Source organism: Homalodisca vitripennis, chromosome 1 (assembly GCF_021130785.1).
Source record: "Homalodisca vitripennis isolate AUS2020 chromosome 1, UT_GWSS_2.1, whole genome shotgun sequence".
Classification (NCBI taxonomy): domain Eukaryota; kingdom Metazoa; phylum Arthropoda; class Insecta; order Hemiptera; family Cicadellidae; genus Homalodisca; species Homalodisca vitripennis.
Window position 1 is genome coordinate 66,861,858 of NC_060207.1, and position 27,289 is coordinate 66,889,146.

The 27,289-nt window shown below is 33.0% G+C and overlaps 2 protein-coding genes across 4 annotated transcripts in view; both read left to right on the forward strand.

The window, feature by feature from the left end:
* LOC124363811 (FYVE, RhoGEF and PH domain-containing protein 6-like) overlaps positions 1 to 8,870 on the forward strand; it is a 40,277-nt gene extending 31,407 nt beyond the window's left edge. Inside the window, exons 11-12 of one of the 2 annotated variants that reach the window (XM_046819078.1) lie at positions 1,434 to 1,487; positions 7,788 to 8,870. In XM_046819078.1, the coding sequence (XP_046675034.1) occupies positions 1,434 to 1,487; positions 7,788 to 7,886 (153 nt within the window). In that variant the 3' untranslated portion in view covers positions 7,887 to 8,870. The remainder of the gene's footprint in view (positions 1 to 1,433; positions 1,488 to 7,787) is intronic. The other variant, XM_046819084.1, reaches the window with a different exon arrangement.
* Positions 8,871 to 10,116: 1,246 nt separating this feature from the next.
* Positions 10,117 to 26,993, forward strand: LOC124363828. 2 transcript variants are annotated; one of them, XM_046819094.1, is made up of 10 exons: positions 10,117 to 10,260; positions 11,853 to 12,124; positions 13,476 to 13,637; positions 17,892 to 18,025; positions 21,636 to 21,759; positions 22,427 to 22,543; positions 23,738 to 23,836; positions 25,546 to 25,701; positions 26,164 to 26,292; positions 26,850 to 26,993. In XM_046819094.1, exons 2-10 carry the CDS (start codon positions 11,992 to 11,994, stop codon positions 26,963 to 26,965), a joined length of 1,170 nt encoding a protein of 389 aa, XP_046675050.1. In that variant the 5' UTR covers positions 10,117 to 10,260; positions 11,853 to 11,991; the 3' UTR covers positions 26,966 to 26,993. The 2 variants fall into 2 exon arrangements, with proteins under 2 accessions (XP_046675050.1, XP_046675057.1); XM_046819101.1 differs by having other exon boundaries at positions 10,173 to 10,260; positions 11,896 to 12,124.
* The last annotated feature ends 296 nt before the right edge of the window (positions 26,994 to 27,289 follow it).

Here is a 27,289-nt window from a genome sequence, read left to right on the forward strand (position 1 = left end):
ACTTAACACTCTTTACGCAGCTGGCACAGATATATGCTTAAAATATTTGTTATCTGTACAGCTAATACACATAAAAAACGCATTCACCTTAAAAAATATTTATATACATTTAAATCTTATTTGGTAAAAAAAATTTTATATTTGATAAATAGTAAAAAATTGATATACCCTGGTTGCTCTTATCTCTAAAACATTATTTAAAAAAAATATGAAAAGAATTGGAAGTAAAAAATGGATAAAAATCTAATCAGTAGATTTAGATTTGGTAAATAATAAAGTGAGTAAATAAAAAAATGAGGAATTGTTCTAGTACATGTGTCTTTACAATATTCAAATCAAGTGCAGGAGCAAACTTATGCAGTTAAAATGTCGTAACAATGATTGATCATAAATAAATAATTAAAACAAGATTAAGATAAAAGCAATTTAAGTTGTTAAAATGTATTTACTGGAAAATATTGTTTATTATTATTACTATTTATTATTTGTTGGTTCGAAAACAAAATGCTTATGATATGGGAAGTTCTAGAAGTTCAATTGAGCATCTTAATTGCAATTTTATGATAAAGAAAATATAATAAAAGCATATAATAATCTAAAATAGAATGCACTGTTTATGACAACATTTTCAATGTAATAACATAATTTGGATTGTTACAAAACATTTAATTTTAAAAATTTCATTAAAAACAGTCATTACTCTTTTCGGATCAAATGTTTATAAGCTTCAGTACTCTTTTGGTACCAATTTGTTATTCCTTAACAGGTTATACTAACTAAATTATAAATTCAGCAAATGATTAGTTGATCCTTTGAGTGCCAAGTGCTTATTGATGGGGTAGTGTGATCGGTGCCAAGCATTAATGACAGGTCATATTCTCAGTACCAAGCACTTTTTTAGTATTTGTGTAATGTTCCACCAAATAACTCACAATATTAAAAAAAAATTAAAATAATGGGATGATGTTTGTTTTATTGTGTAGGGGGAAAGTATTATATAACTTTTAGTATTTATTTAAATGAAAAAATCAGCAAAATTAAAAAAATTAAAATTTTTTTACTTTCTAAAATTTGAAATCAAAATTATAATTTTATGGTCTTAATTTATATCCATGCACCTTTTTATAGTTCCTTACGTAAATAAGAACAAATATACTATGTATATAAAGAGTAAGTATCTTTAATTGAGTTTTGATTTTTGTAATATTGGTAGTTGTGTAGTATTCCACCAAATAATTCATAACTTAAAAAAATATATAAACATAGTGGGATGATTTCTGTATGAGATAGGCTATAACTTATATTATCTATTTGAGTAATAAAATCTGCAAAAAATGTTAAATGTTAACATGCGATTAAAGCGGGCTTAAAATTTTCCATTAGAATCAAATTGTTACACATCTACATACTACATTACATGTTTTGCATTTCAGGAGTCTGAAGACAAAGTCAGTGAAATCTTACAAGAGACACAGCATTTACATCGGGTTAGTATCATCGTTAGCTTTATATACGAAGCGTGTTCAGAAAGTAAGTAGGTACTGTAAAAAAAAAAAAAAAAAAAACAAGTAAAACAATTTGTTTTCAAGACATTTTATTTCTACATAAAAGCCCAAACCTTAAACTATTTAAAAAACACCTATGTAAAAACACTTGTCGTAACAGGTGGTCAATTTGTTTATACTCTTTTAGTAGAAAGTTTCTGCCAACGAATGTAGCCATGACTCCACGGCAGATTTCACTACGTCGGTTTCAAAGCGTTGGCTGCGTAGCTCGTGTTTCATGTGCAGGAGCAAGTGTCAGAGCACTTCAGAGTCTCTTGGTTTCATGCACGTCAGTGAGCATTTTTGGAACCCATCAGGAACACAGCTTGTGATAACCTAAGCGGTCCATAACAATTTCGTACAAAAGAGCGTGTGACATTTGTTGAAAATCGTCACATAGCGTTGTCATAGTGAAACGTCTGTTCTCTTGGATTTATTTGTCAACTGCCTTTACCAGATCATTGGTGACGAGAGAAGGCCATCCACTTCGATTCTCATCATGCACATTTGTTCGACCGCCATTAAACATTCTAACCCACTTTCTCACCATTCCTTTACTCATCACGTCTTCCCTGTAAACATATTGAAGTTTAAGATCAATTTCAGCCGGTTTCACATTCCTTGTGTTAAAAAATCATATTACAGAGCGAATATGACAATTAGCGGGATCACTAACTGTCTTAAATATTTTAAACGAACATAGAAAACTAAAAACACAACATAGAACAACTAAAATGGCGTGAGTGGATAGTCATTGAACAAGGGCAACTAGTGTACATGCACGGAACACCGATTGCACAGCTATAACAGCAGTAGAATGAAATGGTACTTACTTTCTGAACACGCCTCGTCTCAATGAGATGATATAAAAAGGTAGAAGCTATCTGCACTAATTCTGGATATTTGATGATTATTAACTGAAAACTGTACACCCCTTGTTTGAACTCTTAGTAGAAGCCATGTGGATTTTAATAAAAATTAAATTTTACTTAATTCAATGTATTTAATTAAATTTGTAAAGATATTGTGTAAAATTTATTTAAACATTAACAAATTATAGTACTTTAATTTGAATTACTCATTAACTTTTTAAGGGCCAGCTTTAACATTTTTCAATCTTCTGTTAGCGAACATCACACTTTTCCCATTCTAATTGCATGCCGGTTAGTGGCCACCCTCGTATTTTTCTTCATTTGATTCTTAATTTGATAACATTTTAACAGTGGAACTGACCATAATTTTTCTCAAAATGGCAAAGCACTTTTTGTGATTATGTAAGGTTTTTAATCGCTGTTCATCTATTTTTCAAGATACAGACATTTTAAAAATATCAGTGTCTTTAGAAATAAATGCAATTTACAACAAAAGTACAAGGCACGTCCAGAAAGTAAGTGTACTGGTACTCTTACAGCTGTAGGGAACACTTTTTCGACATGTTGGCAACACTGCAGCGTAGTCTGAATCCTCCCCTTCAAAACGAGACCAATCCTAGGTTAATGTGTTGAAAACTCTTGACACAGTAGCATCTCTCGTGAAAAATGTCGATCGTATCTCCCGCCAAGTGCGAAATTCGCGCCATCATTCGCGGAGGGGAAAGCTCCAGTTGAAATTTGAGGTGAAAACTGTTTAGACTGCCTCTTAGTTCCAGGCGTGTAGTGGGCAACCCAAGTTTCGTCTCTAGTGACGATAGAATAGAGAAAATAATCGCCTTCGAGTTCGTAGCGTTCCAAAAACTCTGGAGCTCTGCACTCGATTCAACTTGTGGCTGTTCTGTCAGCTGTTTTGGGATCTACCTCGCAGACAATTTCCGACATCCGAGAGTTTCTGTGATTGTTTCGTGTATCAGGGATCTGGAGATTTGCGGAAACATGGCAGAAAGTTCATCTAACGTCAATCTGCGGTCGTCACAAACCGGATTCTCGATTTTTTCCACAAGTTCGTCAGTCACAGTTGAAGGTCCTCCACTCCTCTGATCGTCATGCACGGAAGTACAGCCATTTTGAAACTCGTGACATCACTTGTACGCTTGTAAGATTCATAGCTCCATTACCGTTAACAGTTTTCACCTCATTATAACCCGAGCTTTTCCCTTCACAACGAGGTAGCGAATGACGGCGCGATTTCGCACTTGGCGAGAGATACGATCGACATTTTTCGCGAGAGATGCTACTGTGTCAAAAGTTTTCAACACACTAACCTCGGATTGGTCTCGTTTTGAAGGGTAGGATTCAGGTTACGCGACAGTTTTGCCAACATGTCAAAAATGAATTCCCTGCAGCTGTGAGAGTACCAGTACACTTACTTTCTGGATGTGCCTTGTATTAAATATTGAATCATTTGAATTTTACTCAAAATTTAAAGAGTACTAAAGTATAAACTTTTCTCCAATGTTCAGCACCCTCACAGGCAATGTGAAATTTATTTGAACAAATCTAAAATATAAATATGTTTTGTAATACATCTAACTTACAAACTATCAAAAAATATTTGAGGAAAAGAAGTTTGTTGATACTTTTGAACATATTATTCAAAATCTAATAATCTATAAAAAACTACAAAATATGAAAAAAAATCTTGTTTTGCACGGTTTTATATACAAATATGACAGTTTGAATTCTATTGGATGAACTGATTTTTTTTATAAAAGGTAAATATGTGCAGTAGAAAAATAAATTATACTTATAGAAGTTTATGTCATATAAGTTTTTTTGTATGGCAGCATTTAAAAAAAATTTTACATAAACAAAAACTGTGAAATAAAGGCATAACCTTATTAATTAAAGTAACAATTTGTTTTCATACAAAAATTATATAGAAAGAATATCAATAGAAGTTAACAAAAATGAACAATGAATTTATATCTTTATTATATTTTCAGTAGGATCAGGCACAATTAATTTATTAGGCAATGGTTAATCAAAGTCAGATAAGACTTAATCTCATATCTACCAAACTAACACTGTCTTCTGATTCTCTTGTGCTTGTTCTAATATTATCAGGTAAATTGGGTTTGAATTGTGATGCACTTGCTGAATAGGTCTGATAGAACATGTGTTTTCAAAAGTGTCATTGTGATTTACACCATCAGAGTGTCAACAGTTTGCTTTAAATTTTTGTGCTTATAATCAAATTGGTGTCCTGTCATTCTTGTCCTCAAGGTTATTTGTAGTTGAGCTAATATAATCTGCTGGAGAATTTTTACATTAAATTTGTAAATCACATTTTTAGATTCACAAGACAAATTGCCTACAATAGGATATGCCTTGCTTGTTTTGCTACTAGTGAATTTTGATGTATTTGGTAAAATTTTACAAACCAAACATCTGGGTTTGTTACACAGATGTCATCCTTTTTGTTTTTGTATTGGTTTTTCATTAGTGTTTGTTATTCGTAGGTTTAACTAATAAATCTTTAAGAATTGGACGTCTTTTAAAGATTAATCTAGGAGTTGTTTTGAAAATATCATTAGTTGAACTAACATTTTTTAACATATTAAAAATGCATTCATTACATCATCAATGTATGTTTCCTAGTCAGTCGTGTTACTACATAGTTTTTGAGCTCTGTAAGCTAAACTTTTTGGTATATTCCTCTTGATATGCATTGGATGACAGCTGTCATAGTTTAAATATTCCATAGTATTTGTTTGTTTTATGTTTATTTTGCTTTTTATATATCCATTTTCAATAAATACTTGTATATCTTAAATTTTACTGATGTTGAAGCTGTTCCAAATGTGAATTTTAATTTGCTAAATTTGTTTAAATGTGCTCAAAAGGTTGTTAAAATATTCTTTCCATGTGTCCAACATTTCTAAAATATAGGCTTGTAATTTTGACTGTTGAGAAAATATCATTCTATTTTTCCCATAAACAGATTGGACGGAGAGCCATACAAGTTCACATGGCTGTATCTTTTTGTTGTAGATAAAATGTATCTTGAAAACGGAAGCAATTAATTGTTAAGCACAAAAATGGATTAATTTTGTAATAAATGAAGTACTAGGTTTTGTGTGTACTTGTCTTTAATTAAGATAGTATGTTACAGCTCCAATTCCTTCATCATGTTCTATGTTTGCGTATAAAGATGTGACATCATCAGTGACAAGTATTGCTTCGTTAAGAAGAGGTTGGGGTTCATTTTTAGTGTATCTAAAAGTCATCCAAAATTTGTATGAATGATGGCAGATTTTAGACAAAGTCTTGTAGCTAGTGATCCACATATGTGGAAATCCTTTCTGTAGGTGATGAAAAAGAATATACTATTAGACTGGTGGTGGCACAATTGTCTTGTGCAATTTTGGGAGAGTATACAATCATTAAATCTATTGAACTTTTGGATAAATGTTCATTTTCATAATTTTCATTTAAACATTTTTGAAATTTGGAATAGAACTGTTCTGTCAAGTTTTTGTCCAGTTTTTTTATACGTATCTCCATTGCTTGATTGTTTGTTTATTTCTGACACATAATCTACTGTATCTGCAAACTTTATATTCAGGGGAAATTATTATGTTATTTTGTTTTTTCATAAAGATATTATGGCTTTCCTTAAATTGTCCTTAATATTAGTGGTTTTCAGAAGAAAGTCAGGAAAATTTGGATCAGTTATATTAGATATGACAATGTTGAGAAAATGTTCCAGAAGATGATCTGAACTTAGTTTGGGTGCTTCCCAACTAGATTTAGATTTAAACTTAATTAGTGAGTCATCAATTTTGTTTTCAATACATGGTAATTTAATAGAGTTGTTTGAAAAATAGTATTTCGTTCTAACTTTATTTGCAAATTCCAATGTATATGGAACTAGTTTTATATGATCGAATATTGGTGTGGGGGCAAAATTAAGTCCTTTTGATATCACATTGACTTCGTCATTATTTAAGACATATTTTGATAAATTCATAATCTTTATTGAAACCATTGCTTCATTATCCTTTTATGATTTGGAAGCCCCAGATATGGCCATAACTTGTTTGTCCCTCAATTCAGATTTAGTCTCAGGTGGTTGACCTAAAGCTTGCCAGGCCACACATAGTGGCTGGCTGTATTCGGTGTCATCTCGCAGTGCGTGCGTAACCATGTACGTCACTTTTACTTGGATGTAAATACCAGTATTTGACCTTTGGCTCTTTAAATTACAGATTTTAATGAAATTCTCAATTCACTTACTAAGTTTATTAGCTTCTAGGTTAAAATTTTATTGATTGGTTATTTATTATTGCTTTTAAACAAACCAAGTAATATGCTATTTAAGTTATAGGTTGATCTGTTATAAAAGTATTTTTATCTGCAAAATAAAAATACAATCTTTCTCAATTAGGTCTCTAGTATCAACAGAATATAAACTCGTTTCTATATTTTGGGCTTCGTCTCAAATGCCAAATGCACTAGTATTTTAATAAGTAGATAGGATACACTATAGCAACTACAGTGACACTGATAGTCTAATAAAAAATAATAATTCTGAACGATGCCTAGTACGGTATGTGCTGCAAATAGAGAAATATTAATTTAGTTAGTTATTTGGCCGAGATATTGCAGCACTTTCCAACCACAACTAACAAAGTTAAGGATTGAATTTAATAACTTTGCAATATAGTGGGCCACACTTAGTGGCCTGATGAGCTAAATGGCAAAACAGGGAGTGCCACTAGGCCTAACCTGTCGAACTGAGGGACATGGTCATAAATCATCTACCTGAGATAGAGAACATATCCATTGTTGCCAGGCGATAAGAGAGGACAATTATATAAATTTAATGCCGATCCTAAAGGACTAAATAAGTGATAAAATAAATTTTGAAGAATAACATTGGCATTAATAATAAGTTTGTTATAGCTGTTTAGCAAAAAACCTTATACTTTATAAATAAATGAATTACATTTTGCTGGATAGTCATGTATACTGTAAACAAGATTGTAAAGATAACTTTTTAAATCTTCAGTATGAAGAAAATAGAATATTGTATTGAAATATAAATGGAAATAGAACTAGGTTTAGCACCAAGAAGTCAGTCAAAATTACTTCAAGTGAATATCTGTATGACAGTATTTCTGTAGTTATGATATTCCTGGTGGCTGGAATATCTTGGTTATGTCTGTGCTTTCAAGTAGTGTAGTCTTGAAATGGCTTAGGTTCAGCAGCCATTTACCACATTGACTTGATCCTCCTCCTCGAGTACAAACAGTATTAATTTTTGAGAGTGTTAATTTTTTTACTAAAAGTTATGATTTTTTTGCAGAGGGAAAAGACCAATTTCCTACGTCCAATTAAAGCACTTTTTCAAACATTTGGTGAAAGCGTGCGAAGATACTTGTATCCAGGTCCGGCTTCCAGCTAACACAGTCTTTAGTATGCTATTATGTAATATTACTTAGAATAAGAGTAGAAAATATGCAGGGAGTTATGTAAATTAAGGAAATAATGTTGTAGTCTCTTGGTATAGTAATAGATTAGCGATGATCTCTTAAGCGTTAGGAGAATATAACTAAACTAAGTGATTGTTTTATATCTTTCTTGATTACAATGTAGTGATATTTTTCTTGTGTCATGTTTGAGTGAAAGAAGTTAAAGCAGCAGTGGATTTTATTATTGTGATCAGTCAATATATCACAATTTTAAGGTAAGTTATCACTTAGTTACCTGATAAGTAGCAGAAAGTTGTATATAATGTTAATTAATTGAATGGTCAGCTGTGTTGACATCTAAAATTAATTAAAATGGTAAATTTAATAATTTTTATTTCCAGTTTAAGTACAAATTGTCAATGGGTTGAAGTGTAATTAATTAGGCCTAATTATTGTTCTTATGTGGTTTCAAAGAATCACTTGTTGCTTTGATTTTCATAGATTTTTAATGTGCAAAGGAAATGAAACATCTTAAGGTTTGTTGTACTGTTTTTACTGTAATATACAATACTCAACTGTCTTACTTGCTATCTTGCTAATTTTTTTAAAATATGTGTACATTTAATTCCATCTTGAATGAAATAGTTGTTTTAACATAGTTCAAAACAATAATTTCTGTGGAATGCTTTTGTTCAAAACAATAATTTCTGTGGCATTGTGAAAGCATAAGTTGTTGGTTGAAGTGGCATGTAGAGCTAGGGTTACCATGAATATCATATAATTTAAGTGTGTAATCTGTAAGTTTTTATAAAGGACTTATTTTTAGGTTGTTTGTGTTTAGCCATTTTGACAAAAGTTACAATTTAATGTATGTACTTTTACAAATGTTATAAATATGTTTATTTTTAATGAAAGATCACATGTTTTTATGATGTTAACTCTGTACAAATATTTAATAAACTATTTTTGATATAGGAGAGTTGTGTTTTGTTTTCTCCTCAGGGCTCTATAGAGTAACTGAATTGGTAACTTGTTGATTGACCTCAGGTAACTAGATCAACTCTTTATCACATAGTGATATTGAGAAAAATACCATCAATGATTTAAAACTTTCTGCCGTATTCCTTGCTAGTCAAATAATAAAGTTTGAGAGCTTGGAGAAAATGTAAAACTTCCTTATGTCCTCAACAAATATACATAATGGATATAGTAGTTTGTGTACTATAATCTCATTTTATTAAATTCATTCAAAGTTTACTTTTTCCTCCATTTCCATAGTAGGTGAAATTATTGTGTAGTAATAAAAAAAAAAAAACAGAGTGTCAGGGTGATGCACATGTACGCACCATCTATGATCAAATAAAAAGCTCCTTTTGATTAAATTTTGTTTACTGGTGTTGTTAGTGAATACAAACCTTAACATTTTATTTTTAGAAATTGTTAGTTTTTATGTTTTTACTCATAAAACTACTGTTATGAGAGTGTGGGAGAATTTTCCAGACAACCGGGCCAACCCCCTGATAAAAAGGGATAATAGATGAATAGCGTTGATGGAAGGGGAGGAGCGGTCAGTAGGTTGGGTCAGGATTATTTGATTAATAAATATTTAGTGGATTCAATATTCGCTGAGTGTTTCATTTAAGCAAACCCGTAATACTACATGTTTGATCAAATACACAAAATTATTGCAACAAAAGTTTAAATAATTAATTTTTCACTTTTTAGAAGCTCTGAATGCTTTAAAAATTGTACAAGTGCATTGTGTTAAACATGTTTATTCAAAATTTATATATTATACTGTTAAATATAGTATAAACCACATGTGAAAAATATGGCAGGGTAAAAAATAATGCTAATATTATATTATTTGATACAAAATTATACACAAGGTGTGATGGAGTGTGCATGTTCAGAATCAAGTTTGCTCTGAGTCGGTATAACAACTTTCATCTGAAACGATAGCTTAATGTCAAGCATGCCGAGCTCATCAACTCTGTCTGCCACAAGTTGACGATTGTCTACTGCAACAGGCTCCTAATAAAGGAATATTACTAAATGTTACCTAAATCCCAAGATGTTACCCACTGTACTTCTCAGTGTTATCTATACTGAAGGCTGAGATATTGTGAAATCTTCAAATTAGTTAATTGACTGCAGAAATTTATAACTTTTATCTTTTATGGTAACAAGCAGATTAAAGAATTAAGATGCAGAAGTTTATAACTTTTCCTTATATGGTGTCAAAAAGACACTAGGACAATTTTTTGCACTCTCTTACTTGGGGTGCTGGAGTTAATGTTTTCAAGCCAACAATTGAAGACCAATAATTCAGATTTATTTTCTCTATTTCAAGGCCTCTATTAACAGGTAATGAGCTTAAGCCTACCACATGTTACGAAAAATACATTTATTTCTCTTAAAATGTTTAGAAGAGAGAAGTTATAACAAATTTATTAATCATAAAAACATGTTCCTCTTAGATTATAAAAATCATTATTCTTAAAAAGCAAAGCAGTAAACGATCAGGCTCTGTTATTTGTTGTTAAAATACAATTTATTTGTAAAATTGCTTAAAGTATTTTACTTGCACAATGTGTGTTCAAAAAATATTTTCTAATGCGATATTAGCAGGCTATAAATTATCTTGACTTAGGCTACATAAGTTGTTTATTAATTAATGTATTTTATCCTGAGTTTTAAGGTTGTTAATTGAATTTGGTTTTTATTATACTGTATGTTGTTTAATAAATAAATCATGCAATTTTAATTATTTATTTTAGCTAACTGACCACATTTGTTTTAAAACAAAACTTTGTATAATTCAATATTATATGGATATTAACATATAATTATTGCTTTTGAAACGTAGTAGTTAGACATATATTTGGACTTAGCATTATGCTACAATACTGACTTTCTCAATACATAAGACAGTCTTGTGTTCTGTGAAATATATTATTATAATAATATTGTATATGTTGACGAGCAACCTGTTCACACAACAATATTTATAGTTATATAATTGTGATTGTTAGGTTGCAATAAACATAAACATGTCTTGTCATAAATATGATTTTTATTTGGTTAATCATAGCGTTTTAATAAAAAAAATGTAATGTCACATTTTAATTCAAAATTTTACAAACTTATTTATTATGGATCATAAGAAGGTTTAAGAAGAACAAATAATAGTGAATGTTGCCGTAAATTTGATTTTAATTTTATTTAGATTAACTTTGTAATAATAATCCAAAAAAATAACAAAAGGACTTATTGTAGGGCAAAATGTCTGTATAAAATCTATGAGTGGTATGAACGTGGTTCATATCAAATAACCTGTTCAACCTTTAGGCTATACAAATGGTCATTCCACTATATATGCAATGGATAGTGGATGGGTTATTTTAGTGGAAGCTGTCTTGTAATGAAAAGAAACAAAAATATAACACAATTTTTTATGTAATATAAAATATTTTTGCATTCCAATACTAATTGCATAAGACACAGCTTTACATTTATCGTAAGTAGTATCTGACAAAGCTTCACCTTATCTAGTGTTACATTTACCCTTCAAAAATGTTCACCTTAAAATATGTAAGTAGGTGTTATTGGTGTCTCAAACTGACGATAATACTAATAACATATAAAATTTACCACACAGTCCTAACTTTAGGAAATTGTATTTTGTATAGTTCTTTTGGACAGGTTTATGTTCTAGTGTTCAATATATTTTAAATGTTTTTTCTATGAACTTAAAAAAGCAGATCTTGAACAAGCGTCATTCAAAACAAAATGCCAAAGACAGATCTCATTTTTCTTAGGCCTTTATAAAATCACATATTAAAAGTTTTAGTAAAAGACAAGTAGTTTTATAGATAAATATGTTTAACAACATTTGTTTTCTACAAATCGTTCGTATTACAAAAAATATATTTTCTAAATTGATAATGTTTTTCTAGTTCAGAGTGGATTTTGTTGAATGAAACCGGTGCAATGATCTAGAACCGTTATACTCTGCATGCGGTGCTAACTGTTAGTCCAGTTGCTGTTAATTAACAGCTAGCTGTGACCTGGGAGCATTGACAGTCGGGGACAGTCATGATGCTCGCAATGCTGTCTGTCGTGCTGGCCACTGCCCTCCTATGTCCTGGAGCCATTTCGCTGTCGGCTGACAACACATCTCTCACCCAGTTCAACAATCAAACAGCTGTCTCTCACAGAGATTCCAGGGGTAAATAACAAAAAAAAGGGTTCAAGATTTACAAGTATAATAACTTTTTCATAATAATGCCTTAAAAAGTTATTCTTATACTTTTTTTACTTTTATTTAAAATAAACATTTAACATCCAACAACTTCAAAGCAAAACGAGCAGAGATAATTTTAGTATGCAATTTTTGAGGCATTGTTTTTTCTGGGTTATAATGAAAAATTCCACTTGATTTCAAGATTAATATGCAATTATAAAATGTGGTCTTCTAAAAATTGTGTTGTAACACCTTGACTGTGAGATCTTAAATAATCTTAAAAAAAGCAAATGCAATATGGTGTCTGGTGCAGTCTAGTGTTAGCATTGATAGTTTCCATACATTTAGAGTTAGTATATATAGTGCTTACTTAGTTTTCGTCTAATTAGCAGATTTTGTAATATCTTTGCAAAATGTTTGTTAACAAAAATTTAATTACAACCGAAGTTTAATTGCAACTAAACTAGTATATATCATTTGATATAAATAGAAAATAGTCACAGCTATTTGTATAGGCAGTAGGTTTGGATTGTTCCGAACCGGATTATTAAAATGTATACAATAGACTATACAGGGTGAGGCAGACCACCCGTTCACAATGTACAACGACTCCATCCAAGATGAAGCCAACTTTAAATAAAAAACAATTTCGTTTTTAAGAGAGCTATCGATAGGTATAATGAAAGCCATACCTTGTTATTTAAATTTTGTATGTTTTACAAGTTTGAAGTAACATAAATCCAAACTATATAAAAAAAAATTGTAAACGTTCTAAAATGTGATATCTGTATCATAATTTTAGAAAGCTTAATTCTTTGGTAACCTTGGATAAAATGTTGTAATTGCAAAGTTTTTTATGAGGCAACAGTAAAAAAATTGTGAAGCTGTACAACTTTGGCATTTTGAACACCCTGTATACAAGAAGTGAAATAAATTTAAACTTTTTTCAAAATTACCAGAGAATAGAGACTTTTAAAATTATGTACAGCTCAACCTACCTTAATATTTGAAAATCTTTCAAAAATTTCACACCCCCCCAAAAGTTCCATTTAAAAATTATTTTCCTGAATTTTTTGAGGTCAAAATACGGGAGTTTTCGTTAAAACGAAGAAGATAGGTTTCTCGGTTCAGCCACTATTCATCGTGGACGGTTAGTCTGCCTCACCCTTTATTTAACAACTAAACACGATGAATTTATTCTGTTTATCATCACACTTGTTCAATATTTTATATTAAAGTACATCCCAAGAAATATAGTGCTAGTTTATAATGCATCTCCTGAAATGTTTAAATTTTGTTATTACTGGTACATCATTGAAATTGTGAAATATTTCAGTGTTTTTCCTGTTCCCACTGTTTACTCCATTCCGTCGCCGAGCGTGTCTGGCTGGTACTGCTCTCAGTCAACGTGGGGTATGTCACACAGCCTATCAGTGTACACTACGTGGTGGCATAGCCTCCGGATCTTGTGCCAATGGCCGTGGTGTCTGCTGTGTCTGTAAGTATTTCACCAATTGTGCCATCACGGAATGAATTTCTTTATGCAATAGTGAAACATAAGCAAATCAGCATATCACAATAATTAATTGTCCTCAAGGTAGCACAAGAATCTTTATTTCCAAAGTACATTGCAATCATTTGTCAACACAAAAATATATAACAAAAGTAAATAAATGTACAATGGATAGGCACCTCTGAACTACTAGCTGAGTTGAGGTTGCCATCATTAATCAATTAAAAGCAGATGAGTCTGGCATCTACTTTTTCAGAACCTAAAATTTGTTTGTGTAGGATACTATTCAAGTAAAATGTTGCTTTATTCATGAATAAAACAAGTTTAAAATGACTGTCAAAGCATCATTATTATTAAAGATTCCAACTACAAATAAAACATGTTAGGTCAGTATTCAATTCCAGATGACTTTTTGATGTTCACATTATTGGTTTTTTTAAATTGCTCAAACCTTTGTTTCTAAAATTCATTTCATATGGTGAGTTCTTGTGATAAATGTGCTGGAAATGCCAGTGAACACTAGTTATGTATTTGTTCTCTGCAAACCTCAATACTTATTATGCTACCTTGAGTATCAATTGCACTGTATTGTCTGAGATTTATGTACAGTATGTAAGTACTCTGTAACTGGTGTGCAATAATTCTGTTTAAAGGTCACATGAGATAACACCCGGTCTAAAAACTTGAACATTTTACAATTGTAGTAATATGTTCACAACAACGGACTTATTTCCGGACTTTTTGAATTGAATTTTTCAATAATAATAAAACCGTAATCTTTTTTATGTTAAACATGTAAGTATAACGAGAACCGTATGTAGACTTCACAATTTTGAAAAAAAAAAAAAAACTAATTTCAATATGTTTTTTCGATCACCCCAAGGGGTACCTAAAACCTTTATTTACCTTAATAATTAAGCAATTGTGCTCTTGACAGGGCACATGATAGTCTAAGGTATTTATTTAAGCGCGTGATCAAATTTAACAAACTATCAAGACAGGCAAGCAATAAAAACGCAATAAGGAAATGCATAGCAACGTGTACCCCATCAGGTACATGATGCGTTTTGGAAAGCCCGGTGTGTATCCGATACAGCACATGACGACAGTTGTGAAAGGTCGCGTGTACCCAATGGGGTCGTTGGGAACATGTTAAAGTTGGAATTGTAGCGTTTACTACTTTACTTTTGTAGTTATGATAATATTAATTATATCCCACCTTTTTCAATTAGGCTAGCCTACATCTTGGATTTGGAAATAACTGATTAAACATCTATAAAATGGGCAATTACACACAGATAATTATATGGTGTGATATTGTTGTCCCTATATATTCTCTACTGATTGATTCTTTTGAATTCATAATTCATCATTTACAAATTACATGAGTATTGAAGACCCAAGGGTAGTAAAAAACAAGGCAAGAGAGTATTACATTACAATTTGTATTTCATTTTCAATGTATATGTTGTATGTGACGATAGTTGTTCTGAAAAGCAGTTGTTCTGTATGTAACTGAGAAATGCTTGATGAAATAAAGACAACATTATTATTATTATTACATTAATACTCTGTTGAAGATTTAAATGACAATGTTCATCACCCTTAAAACCATTTATTACAGTAGAGTCCCGCCGATCCGAACCCCGCCAATCCGAAAATCCGCCTAATCCGAACACGGCTAGGAGAAAATATAAAATTGCTAAAAAGGCAGGAAAATAAATTAAAACCAGTTATTATAGTAAAACGTAAGTTTTATTTCTCAAAGCATTTACTTACTGACATATAGAAACTGAAAATTACATTTGAAACGTTAGATGATACATACATTGTACGGAATTTATACTGTTTAATAAATGAAACATAGTACTGTACTGTAACTGTATTTATAATGTACAAACCCCTACGCAAGGCTTAGCAAATAATTTGTACTTTAACTTGGACACAAATAAGGGATAAAAACGTAAAACAAAACACTGCAAAACCCAACACTTTCTTGAGACCTAAAGTCAGTGATCTTCTTTTGACGCAACACACTAAAACGACTGGACGATGCAATGTTTTCGCCAACGCCGAATGAACATTACGTCATTGGGAGTAGCAGCGGCATGTTGCTCGACGTAGCGTAGAGCGAGGTCAAAGGGCACTTGCAGCTGCGCTGTGTGGAACAATATCGGTAGTTTGGGCGTCTCCCTCATCCTCACTGCTACATGAGTCATCAGCTGGGACCTTCCTTGCACCTGTGCCACGATGTCTTCGTCTGTGTACTCACCTCGAAGCCTTTGTCATCTACAGCCGTCCACGTCATCAACACACTCCTTCTCTACATTTTTCGCATCCCTGTATTTTTTTTACAAGAGGAAGAAGTTCGCATTCATTTACCGGTGGAACAACCTCTTCAACAAACTGCAGATCAGGCCAAAGATTTTTCCAAGATTTCTGCAGAGCTCCTACGCTTGTGTTCTCCCAAGCCTCTGCCACCCAGAAAATTACATCTTTGATCGTGATTTTCTTAAGCTTTTGGAGAATTGTGAGGTCTTCATTTTCCTCAAGCAGGCTTCGGAGCAGCTTTTTCCGATAATTTTGCTTCAACGCTTGTAGAAACTCCTTGGTCCATTGGTTGTATGATCGAAGTAACGTTCGGTGGTAGAAAAAATGGCTTTTATATCACCAATAACCAGCTCTAAGTCATCCGGATGGGACGGAGCGTTATCTATGAGTAAACAACGCTCTATCCAGGCAGTCCATTTTTCTTCATTGTAGGCTCTCACACGTTGGGCACAAATTTGTTTTCTCAAACCATTCTTGAAACAAAAGCACGATCCATCCAAGCTTTCTTTTGGTTTTTATAGTAAACCGGCAGAGCGTTCATAATTCATGTTTTTTTAAAACAATCGAGGTTTTTTGGATTTACCGATAACCATCAAAGGTATCTTATTAGGTGGCGGAAGCGTTGCTGCATGCTAATACGGTTAGTCGTTGCTTATCCATTTTAAATCCTGGAGCGGACTTTTCTTCTCTTGAAGCTAGGCTCTTTGTTGGCAACGCTTTGAAATTTAGCCCCGTTTCATCAGCGTTGTACACTTGCTGGGGTGAGTAGGAGGATGTAATTTCTTTGAACTCCTGTAAGATTACTCTGCGGCTGCGTTGCTTGTCTGCAGACATCTTTTCGCCAGTTACAGTCAGTTGCCTGATACCGTGCCTTTTTTTCCACCGATCTAAAAAACCGCAACTAGCCGAAAATGACGGATCGCCTCCCATAAGGATGTTTAGTAGAAGCGCCTTTTCTTTAATAAGAGGGCCGGTAATGGGAATGCCTTTTTGTCTCTCTTGAGAAAACCACAAGTAAAGTGCTTCATCGAGTTTGTCATACGATGACACAGTAGTAGTTTGACGTTTTTCTAGAGTGTTTTCACTTGTAACAGAGCAAAATTGTTCGATTTTTGCCCGCTTCTTTTTCCAGTCACTGATCGTCGCTTTACCGACACCCAAATTCAATTGAAAAGTTGAGTAGCACTTTCACCATTGTTTAGTCTTTTGAGAACTTCGAGTTTTTCTTTTAACGTACACACGAGTTGTGTTTACGTTTTACTAGCCATAATGATATCGGATATACGCACAGAGCAGAGCAAAGAACAAACAAAACTGCAAACCACAAACTACAGAATACACAGTAAGAGCACGTGCTGCGCGTATGGAAGATTGCACTAAACTGTCGTCTCGCCACTCGTCACCGGGGTGGGTGGTGGTGAGGGGATAGGGGTGAGGGTAGTGGCAGTCCAATAGTTTTGCGCGCCACACTGTTTCAAGGTCACCGACCAACTCGCCCCGCCCCACCACAGACAGGTGGCTTCTACTAGATTCATTACGCACAAACAATGGCACTCAGTTTCGACCACGCGATGTTACCGTACAAAGACAGGAAGCTGTAATATTTATTATTACGTTTAATACGTACTTACTATTGTTTATTGCATTTGATTATTGTATGCATTTAATTGTTTTTAAAACCACGTAAATTGCACTTGAAAGTTGATAAATGGTACTATTTAACAAAAATCCGTTCCGCCTAGTCCGAATTTCCCGTCAATCCGAACAAGGTTCGGTCTCCCAATTAGTTCGGATTGGCGGGACTCTACTGTACTTTTCCTTTTTTAATCTCTAAAGTGTAAAATTAATAATATGATTTGAGTTTAAATGGTCGGACATCTATTGAACACTGATGAATGAATGTTGCAGTCCAGTACTCGTGTGATGGAGTATCAAATGCTAACAACTACACTTACTTTACCAGCCCTGGCTACCCTTCTGTGTATGCTGGAGGATCCAGGTGTACCATCACACTCACTAGAGCCAACTACTCAGTTTGTCAGGTAGTGTGAGATGTAATATACGAGTATTTTTGTACACAAGAACGCAATGTTGTGTGCTTTATTATGCTGGGGCATATTTTACTTTTATGAATTATAAAACAAAATAAATTTTAAGAATTCAACTTTAACATCTTCACTGTTGTTCTATATTGAATGATTTTAAGTAATTTAACACCATAGCATGCACACTATGGTATCTACCTCAGTCAACATGTTAATAGCAGAGTTGGTCTCATTTTATACTGTGGTTATCAGTTGTTTTTGTCTACAATTTATTACTGGATATAACATTAATCTGACAAATGCATGAATCTGAAATTGTTTTTCAAGACAATTTTAGTTCTAAATGAAAGCCCAAACCTTATTTTTCGACTTAGTTTAAGTTTAACATTTTTCAAACACTTGTCATAGCGGGTGATGAATTTATCTATACCCTCTTAGTAGAAAGTTCCTGCCAACGAATGTAGCCTTGAATCCACGGCAGTTTTCACTTCATCGTCGGTTTCAAAGCATTGGCTGCGTAGCTCGTGCTTCATGTGCAGGAACAAGTGATAGTCAGACAGTGCCAAGACCGGGCTGTAGGGCGGGTGATCGAACTGCTCCCAACGAAACTGTCGAACTAATGTTTGAGTGTCACCAGCAGCATGGAGCAACACAATTCTGTTACTCTCTGTTTGTTTTCAATTGGCTGCCTTAGTTTTCTTAAGGTTTCGCAATGCCTTGCTGCATTAATGGTTTCACCTCTTGGGAGAAAATCAATCAGCAAAACACCTTTCTGATCCCAAAAGACAGTGTACATGATTTTTGTGCAGACATTGTCGTCTTGAATTTTTGTTTCTTCAGGGATTGTATGTGTTGCCACTCGATTAACTCTTGTTTGGATTCTGATGTGATATGACGGACCCAAGTTTCATCACCTGTAACAATTTGTTTAAAAAATCCTCACCATCATCACTGTACCGTGTGAGAAAAATTAAAGCACTTCCGAGTATCTTGGTTTTGTACACGTTAGTGAGCATTTTTGGAACCCATCAGGAACACAGCTTGCGATTACCTAAGCAGTCCGTAACAATTTCCTTCAAAAGAGAGTGTGAAATTTGTTTGAAATCTTCAGATAGCGTTGTCATAGTGAAACATCTGTTCTCTTGGATGTTTTTGTCAACTACCCTTACCAGATCATTGGTGACATGGGAAGGCGGACTGCTCCGATTCTCACCATGCACATTTGTTCAACTGCCATTGATAATTCTAACCCACTTCCTCACCATTCCTTCACTCATCATGTCTTCCCCGTAAACAAGTTGACGATAAATTTCAGCTGGTTTCACATTCCTTACGTTCAAATATCTTATTACAGAACAAATCCCACAATCGACGGGTTAACTAATCGTCTTTAACATTTTAAACGTTCAGAGAAAACTGAAAACACCATGTAGAACAACTAAAATGGTGTGAGTCGATAGCCAGTGATCAAAGATGACTAGTGCGCATGCGCGGAACACCGATTGCAGCGCTACGGCAGCAGTAGAATGAAACGGTACTTACTTTCTGAACACGCCTTGTACATAGCTCAGTATTCATCATTTTTTAGGGCTTCAGAGCAACTATAAAGCTATGCATTAATAAAATGTGTCCTATTTTTGTGCAACCTGGCTTAATTTGACTGAAAATTGTTGGAAAAAATTCATTAGTTTAGCTATCTTAGACACAGTGTATCTACATGAGCTTTTAGAACGTTCAGAGAAAACTGAAAACACCATGTAGAACAACTAAAATGGTGCGAGTCGATAGCCAGTGATCAAAGATGACTAGTGCGCATGCGCGGAACACCTATTGCAGCGCTACGGCAGCAGTAGAATGAAACGGTACTTACTTTCTGAACACGCCTTGTACATAGCTCAGTATTCATCATTTTTTAGGGCTTCAGAGCAACTATAAAGCTATGCATTAATAAAATGTGTCCTATTTTTGTGCAACCTGGCTTAATTTGACTGAAAATTGTTGGAAAAAATTCATTAGTTTAGCTATCTTAGACACAGTGTATCTACATGAGCTTTTAGACTGTAGTGCTCATTCCCTCCTGCTGTAGTCAGACAGCATGTCATTCCTTACTATAAGATTACTGGAATTAATACAAAAAAAAGTGCACTTTACACCAGTATGACCTGTACAGAAAACAGCCCAAAATGAATTTCAGATATATTCAGCAGAGTTCAATCTGTACATTGGCATTTGCTTGTATCACAATATATTTTGCTGTCTCAATGAATCTTCAAAGCTAGTTTACGTTTTATGTTACTCAGAATGAGGAGGCATTGGACTCATTCTCTACAAACAAGTTTTGCCTTAATAAAGAAAAATCCCAATAGGTTGTTATATTCAACCTGAAATGAAATGTAGATACCAAAGTTAATGTTAAGAGACTAGGCTTTACTCTTGATCCAAAGCTGACGTGGAGAGGCCACATCAACAATATTTGCAACAAGCAGGTGAGAATAACCTTCCTCTTCAGAGGACTAAGGAACATCCTATCTGAGGCAAATTTGGTTACAATCTTCCATACCTTGTTTCTTAGTCACATTATACGGACTGTGGCTCTGGGGCCACGCAGTGGGCTGAGGCTGTGCTTCTCTTTTAGAAGAAAGTATTGTTTCATCCGCTGGTTATCAGGTCCACTGTGCTCCAATTTTTCAGAGATTTAGGATCCAAACAGTTAAGGCCAGTACATCTTTCAGAGCCTTGTTTATATAAGAGAGAACTTAAGATTATTTTCAATCTAGAGCTGATATCCACTCCATGGTTTAAATAGTAGGGACTTATCCTATTGCCTATGCTTAGTAAGATGAGAAACTGCTTCACAGTGCTGGCACTCAGGATGTTTAACAAACTCTCTGAGGCTGTTCAGTGTCCAGAGAAAAAGACGTTTGAACCCAAATTGAAATTATAGTTGCTTTTCATATAATTCTACTCTCTTGATGAACCTTTTAGCAGTTCAGGTGGAGGAAGGGACTCTACTCTCCAATAGTACTACCATCTTGCCTAGAATTTTATCTCAAAGAGTATTTATTAATTTCAAATCTTATGACGCAATCTATCCAGCTTATCTGGTCAAAGATGCAGTGTACAAGTATTATTTGGGTGTGACCAGATCACACATTTTATTGTTGATGCATAATTAAATGTTAATGGACTGGAATGTTAGAAAGATTTTGATATTAATAATTATTGTGTATTGGAAGCACCTTGTCTATGGAATCTCAATAATCATGAAAAATGAGAATCAGTTGGTCCAATGCTTTACACTATGACAGGATGGCTTACCAGCTACAAATGCTGGCATTTATCTAATCTCATTTGTATCTTAGTGATCACATACAGCAAGTCTGTTGCACGGATTTGTTCTATTGTAGTTGTAGGTTTTTGGGATGTTGTATGCAAGATGTAGTCTGTTGTAAAACTTTATCATCTTAGATCTTCTACTGACCATTCTGCACTACAAACTGGTAGATTAATGCTAAAATAAGTGGAATCATATATACCTTTGTCATAAAATTTGTAAAAGCATAATTATACTATAGTAGACTCCTAGTGATTGATTTGTTGCTTGTAGATTCGGGTAAACATGCTGGAGTTCTCTCTTGCTCCGCCAGCTTATGATGGAACTTGCAGCAATGACTTCATGTCTACAAGCGCCTCTAACATTCGCATCTGTGGGGAAAATAGAGGACAGCATAGTGAGTTGTGTAGTGTGACAAATAAAACATGGAATAGTTAGTAAACTCAGTACTTACAATTTCAAACAGGCCATATCTGTATAATTTTGAACTAACTTTGGTCATCATAGGTAATTTGTAAGTGTAAAGGTTTGGGAGAATAGCTGTAAAAACTTTATGTAATAAGATATCTGATTCAAATTTTCTTCTGAGTGTTTTGTATAATATGTAAGATATTAATGTTTAGCACTTTTAATTCACTATTTCGTGAAAAACTAAAATACACCTTGGAATTGTAAAGTAAATATATTTTACAACATAAATAAAACACAGAATTGTTTTTCAAACTGAAAAAGCAGATATTTAATGTGAACACTAGTATCGATTTAGTTTTATTTTTTTAGTGAACTAAAATGAAAGTTAAATCGATGCCTATTTTTTGGCTTTGTATATTCCAAATTATAATGGAAAATTATGGGTAAAACTCCAGTTTGTCAAATATGTTCCTTAAATGCAACGTAGTTTATTGCCATACGATCTAATGGAAAAAGACTAAACCACAATAATGCAAATAAGACAAGTCTTATTGTCGTTCAAATTTTAGTTGTAAAATGACAGGATGATATAGTCTTGAACTTAGTTAAGCTCTGAGGAAGTAATTAATACATAAATTCATACAATTTTTCAGTATTTGTGGACTTCCTGTCTGGAACTACTTTCACCCTGTCTATAGATACTAGCACAGCCTACACATTTGACAGGACATGGTACTTGGAATTGGTACAGATACCTTGTTCTAATGGAGGTGAGTATCCTTCAACCAGTAAAGTAATTTCATTGGCATTCAATGGCTCAAACGCAATTCCCATTAAATAGAACAATATTCTGTTCTCTTATGAAAGTTTTATTCAAATAATATATAGTGAATACTCAGAGTTATCTCACAGCCAAAGTTTACATCTATACATCTTAGGCAGAAAATAACAGCCTCCATAACTTAAAGATCAATAGCTTGGCCAAACATTTTGTAATATGACGTGTATTAGTTGAAGTTTATCTCTGTAACTTGTATTTTTGCTAACGGTCTTCGAATCACTGGTATAAAAGAAACAAGTCATGTCTGTAGTTGTCCATATGACAAATTAATTCTGGTTCTGCAGCTGTGCATGCTAGTTTTTTGTTTCTGAAAGAATTTTTTGCTGTGTTTAACATGTTTATTTTGTGCAAGAACAAGGACTGATGAAAGGAAATGAAAGATTCAGGCTATTAAGAGTCACTGTAGTTATATTGTTCAAGATTTTCCCATAACGTATACCTTTGATAAATGAATGAGTCAACAACAAACAATAAATAAAACCTGTTTGTGTTGAAATATTGACAGGTTTAATTTTGTCATCATATTGTAATATTTTTAATAGATTTCGAATCTGGATGAATACTGATTTTTCTATTGATAACAAATTTGGTTTTATTATAAAACTCCAAAATATAAACTTTAAACTTCAACTGTAAAAAACTTTAAAAAATAAAGAGTAATAAATTGAAATATTTTTAGCCACGTGTAGTAGATATTTTAACTAAAAGACAATTCTGATGATTCATTACAAATGTGAGAAATGAACATCACATAAAGTTAAATATGCTCTATTTTCTTATATGAAAACAGTTGTTTATGTTACAAAATGTTATAAAAACAATGTCAAATGTTCGAAAACCTATTATACTTTCAAACCTTTCATTACAAACTTACAATTAAATAACAAACTTTAAACAAAGGACAGTTGATTAACACAAAAAAATTAATAGTGCATACATACAATGTTGAACATTTGTTAATGTTATAATCCAAACAAATTTTCTGGTTTTATTTCAGTTTCTCTATATTATCCACAAAATATTTTATGAAGTTGTTTAAAATAGGACTTTTGCAAGGGTACTAATTTCAAAATATTGAAACAACTGAACTTAACAATTTAAACAATCTTATAAATTTCTCTAGTGCCACTGGGATGCAGACAATACTATAACACCACCTCGGGTGTAGTGTCCAGTTTTAACTATGCAGCTACTGCTTCTACTTCAGTGAACCCTGTTGATGGTTTGTATAACATTTTTTCATGGTTATAAGTTTAAAATGTTTGCTATAGTTGGTGTCGATCAGCGACTGGTGCATGCCACTTGTGTGGCAAACACTTATTGGCAGTTCGTAGGAAGTTAATTTGGGTGCTAGGGTATACACAAGTTGTTAAAATTTAATGTTATGACAATATTGTTAGCAAATTGCTGATGTAGTAATTGTTTCTGTTTTGCTATAAGAAACAATGCATGTCCAAAACTATACCTGCCCACCTTAACATTTAAAAGGTTGATAATTAAAAAGTCTCTTTTAGGGATATGTAATAACATTACCTGATAATGTTTGTAATGATTTCAAAATAGCCTCCTCTCCACCAAAATAGAGTATGAGAGGTGAATCTAAATGTTAAACTTGGATGAAAAAAGTAGAGTAGTAAAAACTTTGGATAAAGCAAAATACATCTACTTGCCTAATGTAAATATTCACTGAAGTAAATCTTTTCGTCAGTGGATAGAGAATTTTGCAATCTGGACAATATAAACATGTTGACTGTAAACATTTATTACCTGTTGACTGAAGAAGGTTCTCCACAGCAAGACCAAAATATCTCAAAATTATTATTGTTTTAGTAATGATTTGTTGCAGTGCGAACAGGAAAACTTAGAAGATAAGGTCAGATTCTGTTATATGCCCCCAACGCTTAAACTTTTTTCAATGAACTTAGAACGTTATAAAACGATGTAGTTGAGTAACAGAACTAACATTATGCCCCCAACGCTAATTTTTAATTTACGTATGATTATAATGAATTACAATAGGTTACTAGCTAAGAAAAAAGGGTACTTACGTATTATATCGACCATACCCCTACATTTCTCCAAACACAAAAATTCAACAAAAACAAACATTACCAAACAAAATCTAAACTCTTTATTGAAAAAACACACAAAACTTGTTTTTATTCTTGATCACACTCCGCCACCCAAAATGCGAGTGCCTCCGGCCATCAGTGCGGGCTTCAGCAGCACCTTTGGTGCTGCCCTGCGCTGATGTCAATGAAAGAAAAACATCCCTTGAAATAGTACCTATCAGTAAAATATCAAATTCTAGAGGGGCTGATCAGAAATATAAATTGAATTGTAATGGAAAGGCAATTATGTACCGTGTAAAAAACTTAAATAATCATGTGATGCCACGCCGGGATTCTCGAGAAAGATAAGATAACAGCGACAAAAATACCTGGAAATGTTTGTTGATTGATGGAATGTTAGTTCTGTTACTCAACTACATCGTTTTATAATGTTCTAAGTTTATTGAAAAAAGTTTAAGCGTTGGGGGCATATAACGGAATCTGACCGAAGATAATAGTGAAATTGGTTGCGTAGGTCTAAGAATTAAGATTACTCCTCTATGAACAGGAAATGTATAAAAAAGTAAACCTTTTAGCTTATTAAATGTGACAATTAGATAGAACCTGGATCAGTTTGCTTTTTTAAGAAAAGCAAGGTCAGTGAATGAAAATATGAGTCTCTTTTGATTATATATCATATTGGGAAGTTCTAGCTGGCTATAACTTTGAACACTCAATACTTTCTAGAATTAATAATCTTTAAAGAGTTCAAGAAAAATATTTTTATCTAGTGTAAATTTACAAAAGTAAAGAACAATTTATCTCCATAATTCTGCAAACAAAGAAGATGTTATACAATAATAAGTTGGTTATTCTTCAGGATCGCCTGGGAATAGACAGATTGCTGGACTCAACTACGGAGTCTGTATCAGGCCAGTGGCTGGCTATTGCAGCATAGAGTGGTCTGCTAACACTGCAAGTCTCTACTCTTTCACTGTGTCTGGAGATACAAACTCACTGGATACCACAGTCTTAGGTTGGTCACAATAATATACATTTGGAGCAGAAAATGGTGTACTTTCAATGTGTCTTAATTTTTATTACTTGTACCATTTCATGTTCATGTTATAAAAAAAAACTACTGTAAAAGTGTTTGAAGTTTTATGTTCTAATGGGACTAAAACCAATATGGCCACCAGTACAGCTGGCTCTTATAATTATTTGTTTGCTACTTACTTTTTTTTATCGTAACCATGTACTCACTGTTTTGTATTCCTGTTTCAAGTTTAATATCTAAATGTTCATGAATTGGTGTTAAACATTAATTGATGCTTTTCAGAACCATTTAACAAATAAAGATACAGTAACTTGTAATCAGGTAAAAAATTGTGAAGAATCAGAAATGCTGTAAAATTGGCCATTACGCCATTAAACACTATCAGAGACAGTTTTAAAAGTATTCTATTTTGGACTAACTAATGTTTTGATGGACTACCAGGGACAGCAACTGCCGCTGTGACAGGGTCTAACTGCACCACCAATTTCGTCGTGATTCCCAGTCCCTCTCAAGCTGGCGTCAGGCTACCCTATGACAGGTTCTGTGGCAACGGTTTTGTCACAACAACATGTAAGTTTGTGTTAATATTTATATATTTGTGACACTTTTATGTGTTACAAAGTTTCAATTATTTTTACAACAACATTGATTTCACACAACTTATTTCAATAATATACTTATATAATCAGTTTTTAACTTATTGAAATTTAAAGAATTAAAAAAAAATATTTCTATTTCTAGATATGAAATATTTACTAATATATTAACTATGAAATAAAAAATTATTTAAAACTAAAAATTTCTTATATCGTTATGTGTTGCTGTGTAAATGCTTGTTGATTTGACAAAAATGTGGCAAATAACTGGAAAATCTCCTTATACAATTGAATAATTCACCTACTATTGAATTCAAAAATTGCAATGAGTGTTCTACTTACTTACTGCTATTGAGGAAAATTCAATATTCAGCTTGTAGCTGGTAGAGAAACTTCAATATTTCAGTTTCTATCTTGTTGAGAAATTGCACTTATCGACTTGAACCTTATGGAGTATTTCCAATTGTAGTTGGTGTAGAAATAACTGCAGTAACTCAATTTGCAGCTGATAATTTTGAATTGTTTGTGCAGCAACAGGAATGCCCTACACATTGTATGTGACCACAGCAGCAGTGTCTACCACATCAACAGCAGTTGACATTGACAATAGAGGGTTCTCTCTCAACTACCGCCTACTACCTTGTTAACCAATACAACATTTGTTTTTTAATCTGCTGTAATAGTGCTTTTTTATCCAATATATACTGAACTGCCCAGAAATCTAAGTATTGTGATACTAAATAAGCTGAGTGAATACTATGATATCAATGTATCATAATACATTTTTCTACATAATTCTTTTTATTGTTGAAGGATTGGATAAGTATTATAATTATTTTAAGGGATAGTAGGATACAAATATTTGCAATTGTGAGCTGTTATAGAAAAAATACACGTTGTGAGGAATGGAATCCATCCTTTTGTTTAAGTGTCAGAATATTAAAATACAAGGGCTATCCAGAAAGTAACAG

What these genes read in the sequence shown, in the direction of transcription:
- LOC124363828 (XM_046819094.1), top strand. Translation starts at nt 11,992, where the DNA reads ATGATGCTCGCAATGCTGTCTGTCGTGCTGGCCACTGCCCTCCTATGT. An exon ending in GGAAAATAGAGGACAGCATA is followed by an intron (nt 21,760 to 22,426) that starts GTGAGTTGTGTA and finishes ACAATTTTTCAG; the next exon opens with TATTTGTGGACTTCCTGTCT. An exon ending in CGGTTTTGTCACAACAACAT is followed by an intron (nt 26,293 to 26,849) that starts GTAAGTTTGTGT and finishes TTGTTTGTGCAG; the next exon opens with CAACAGGAATGCCCTACACA.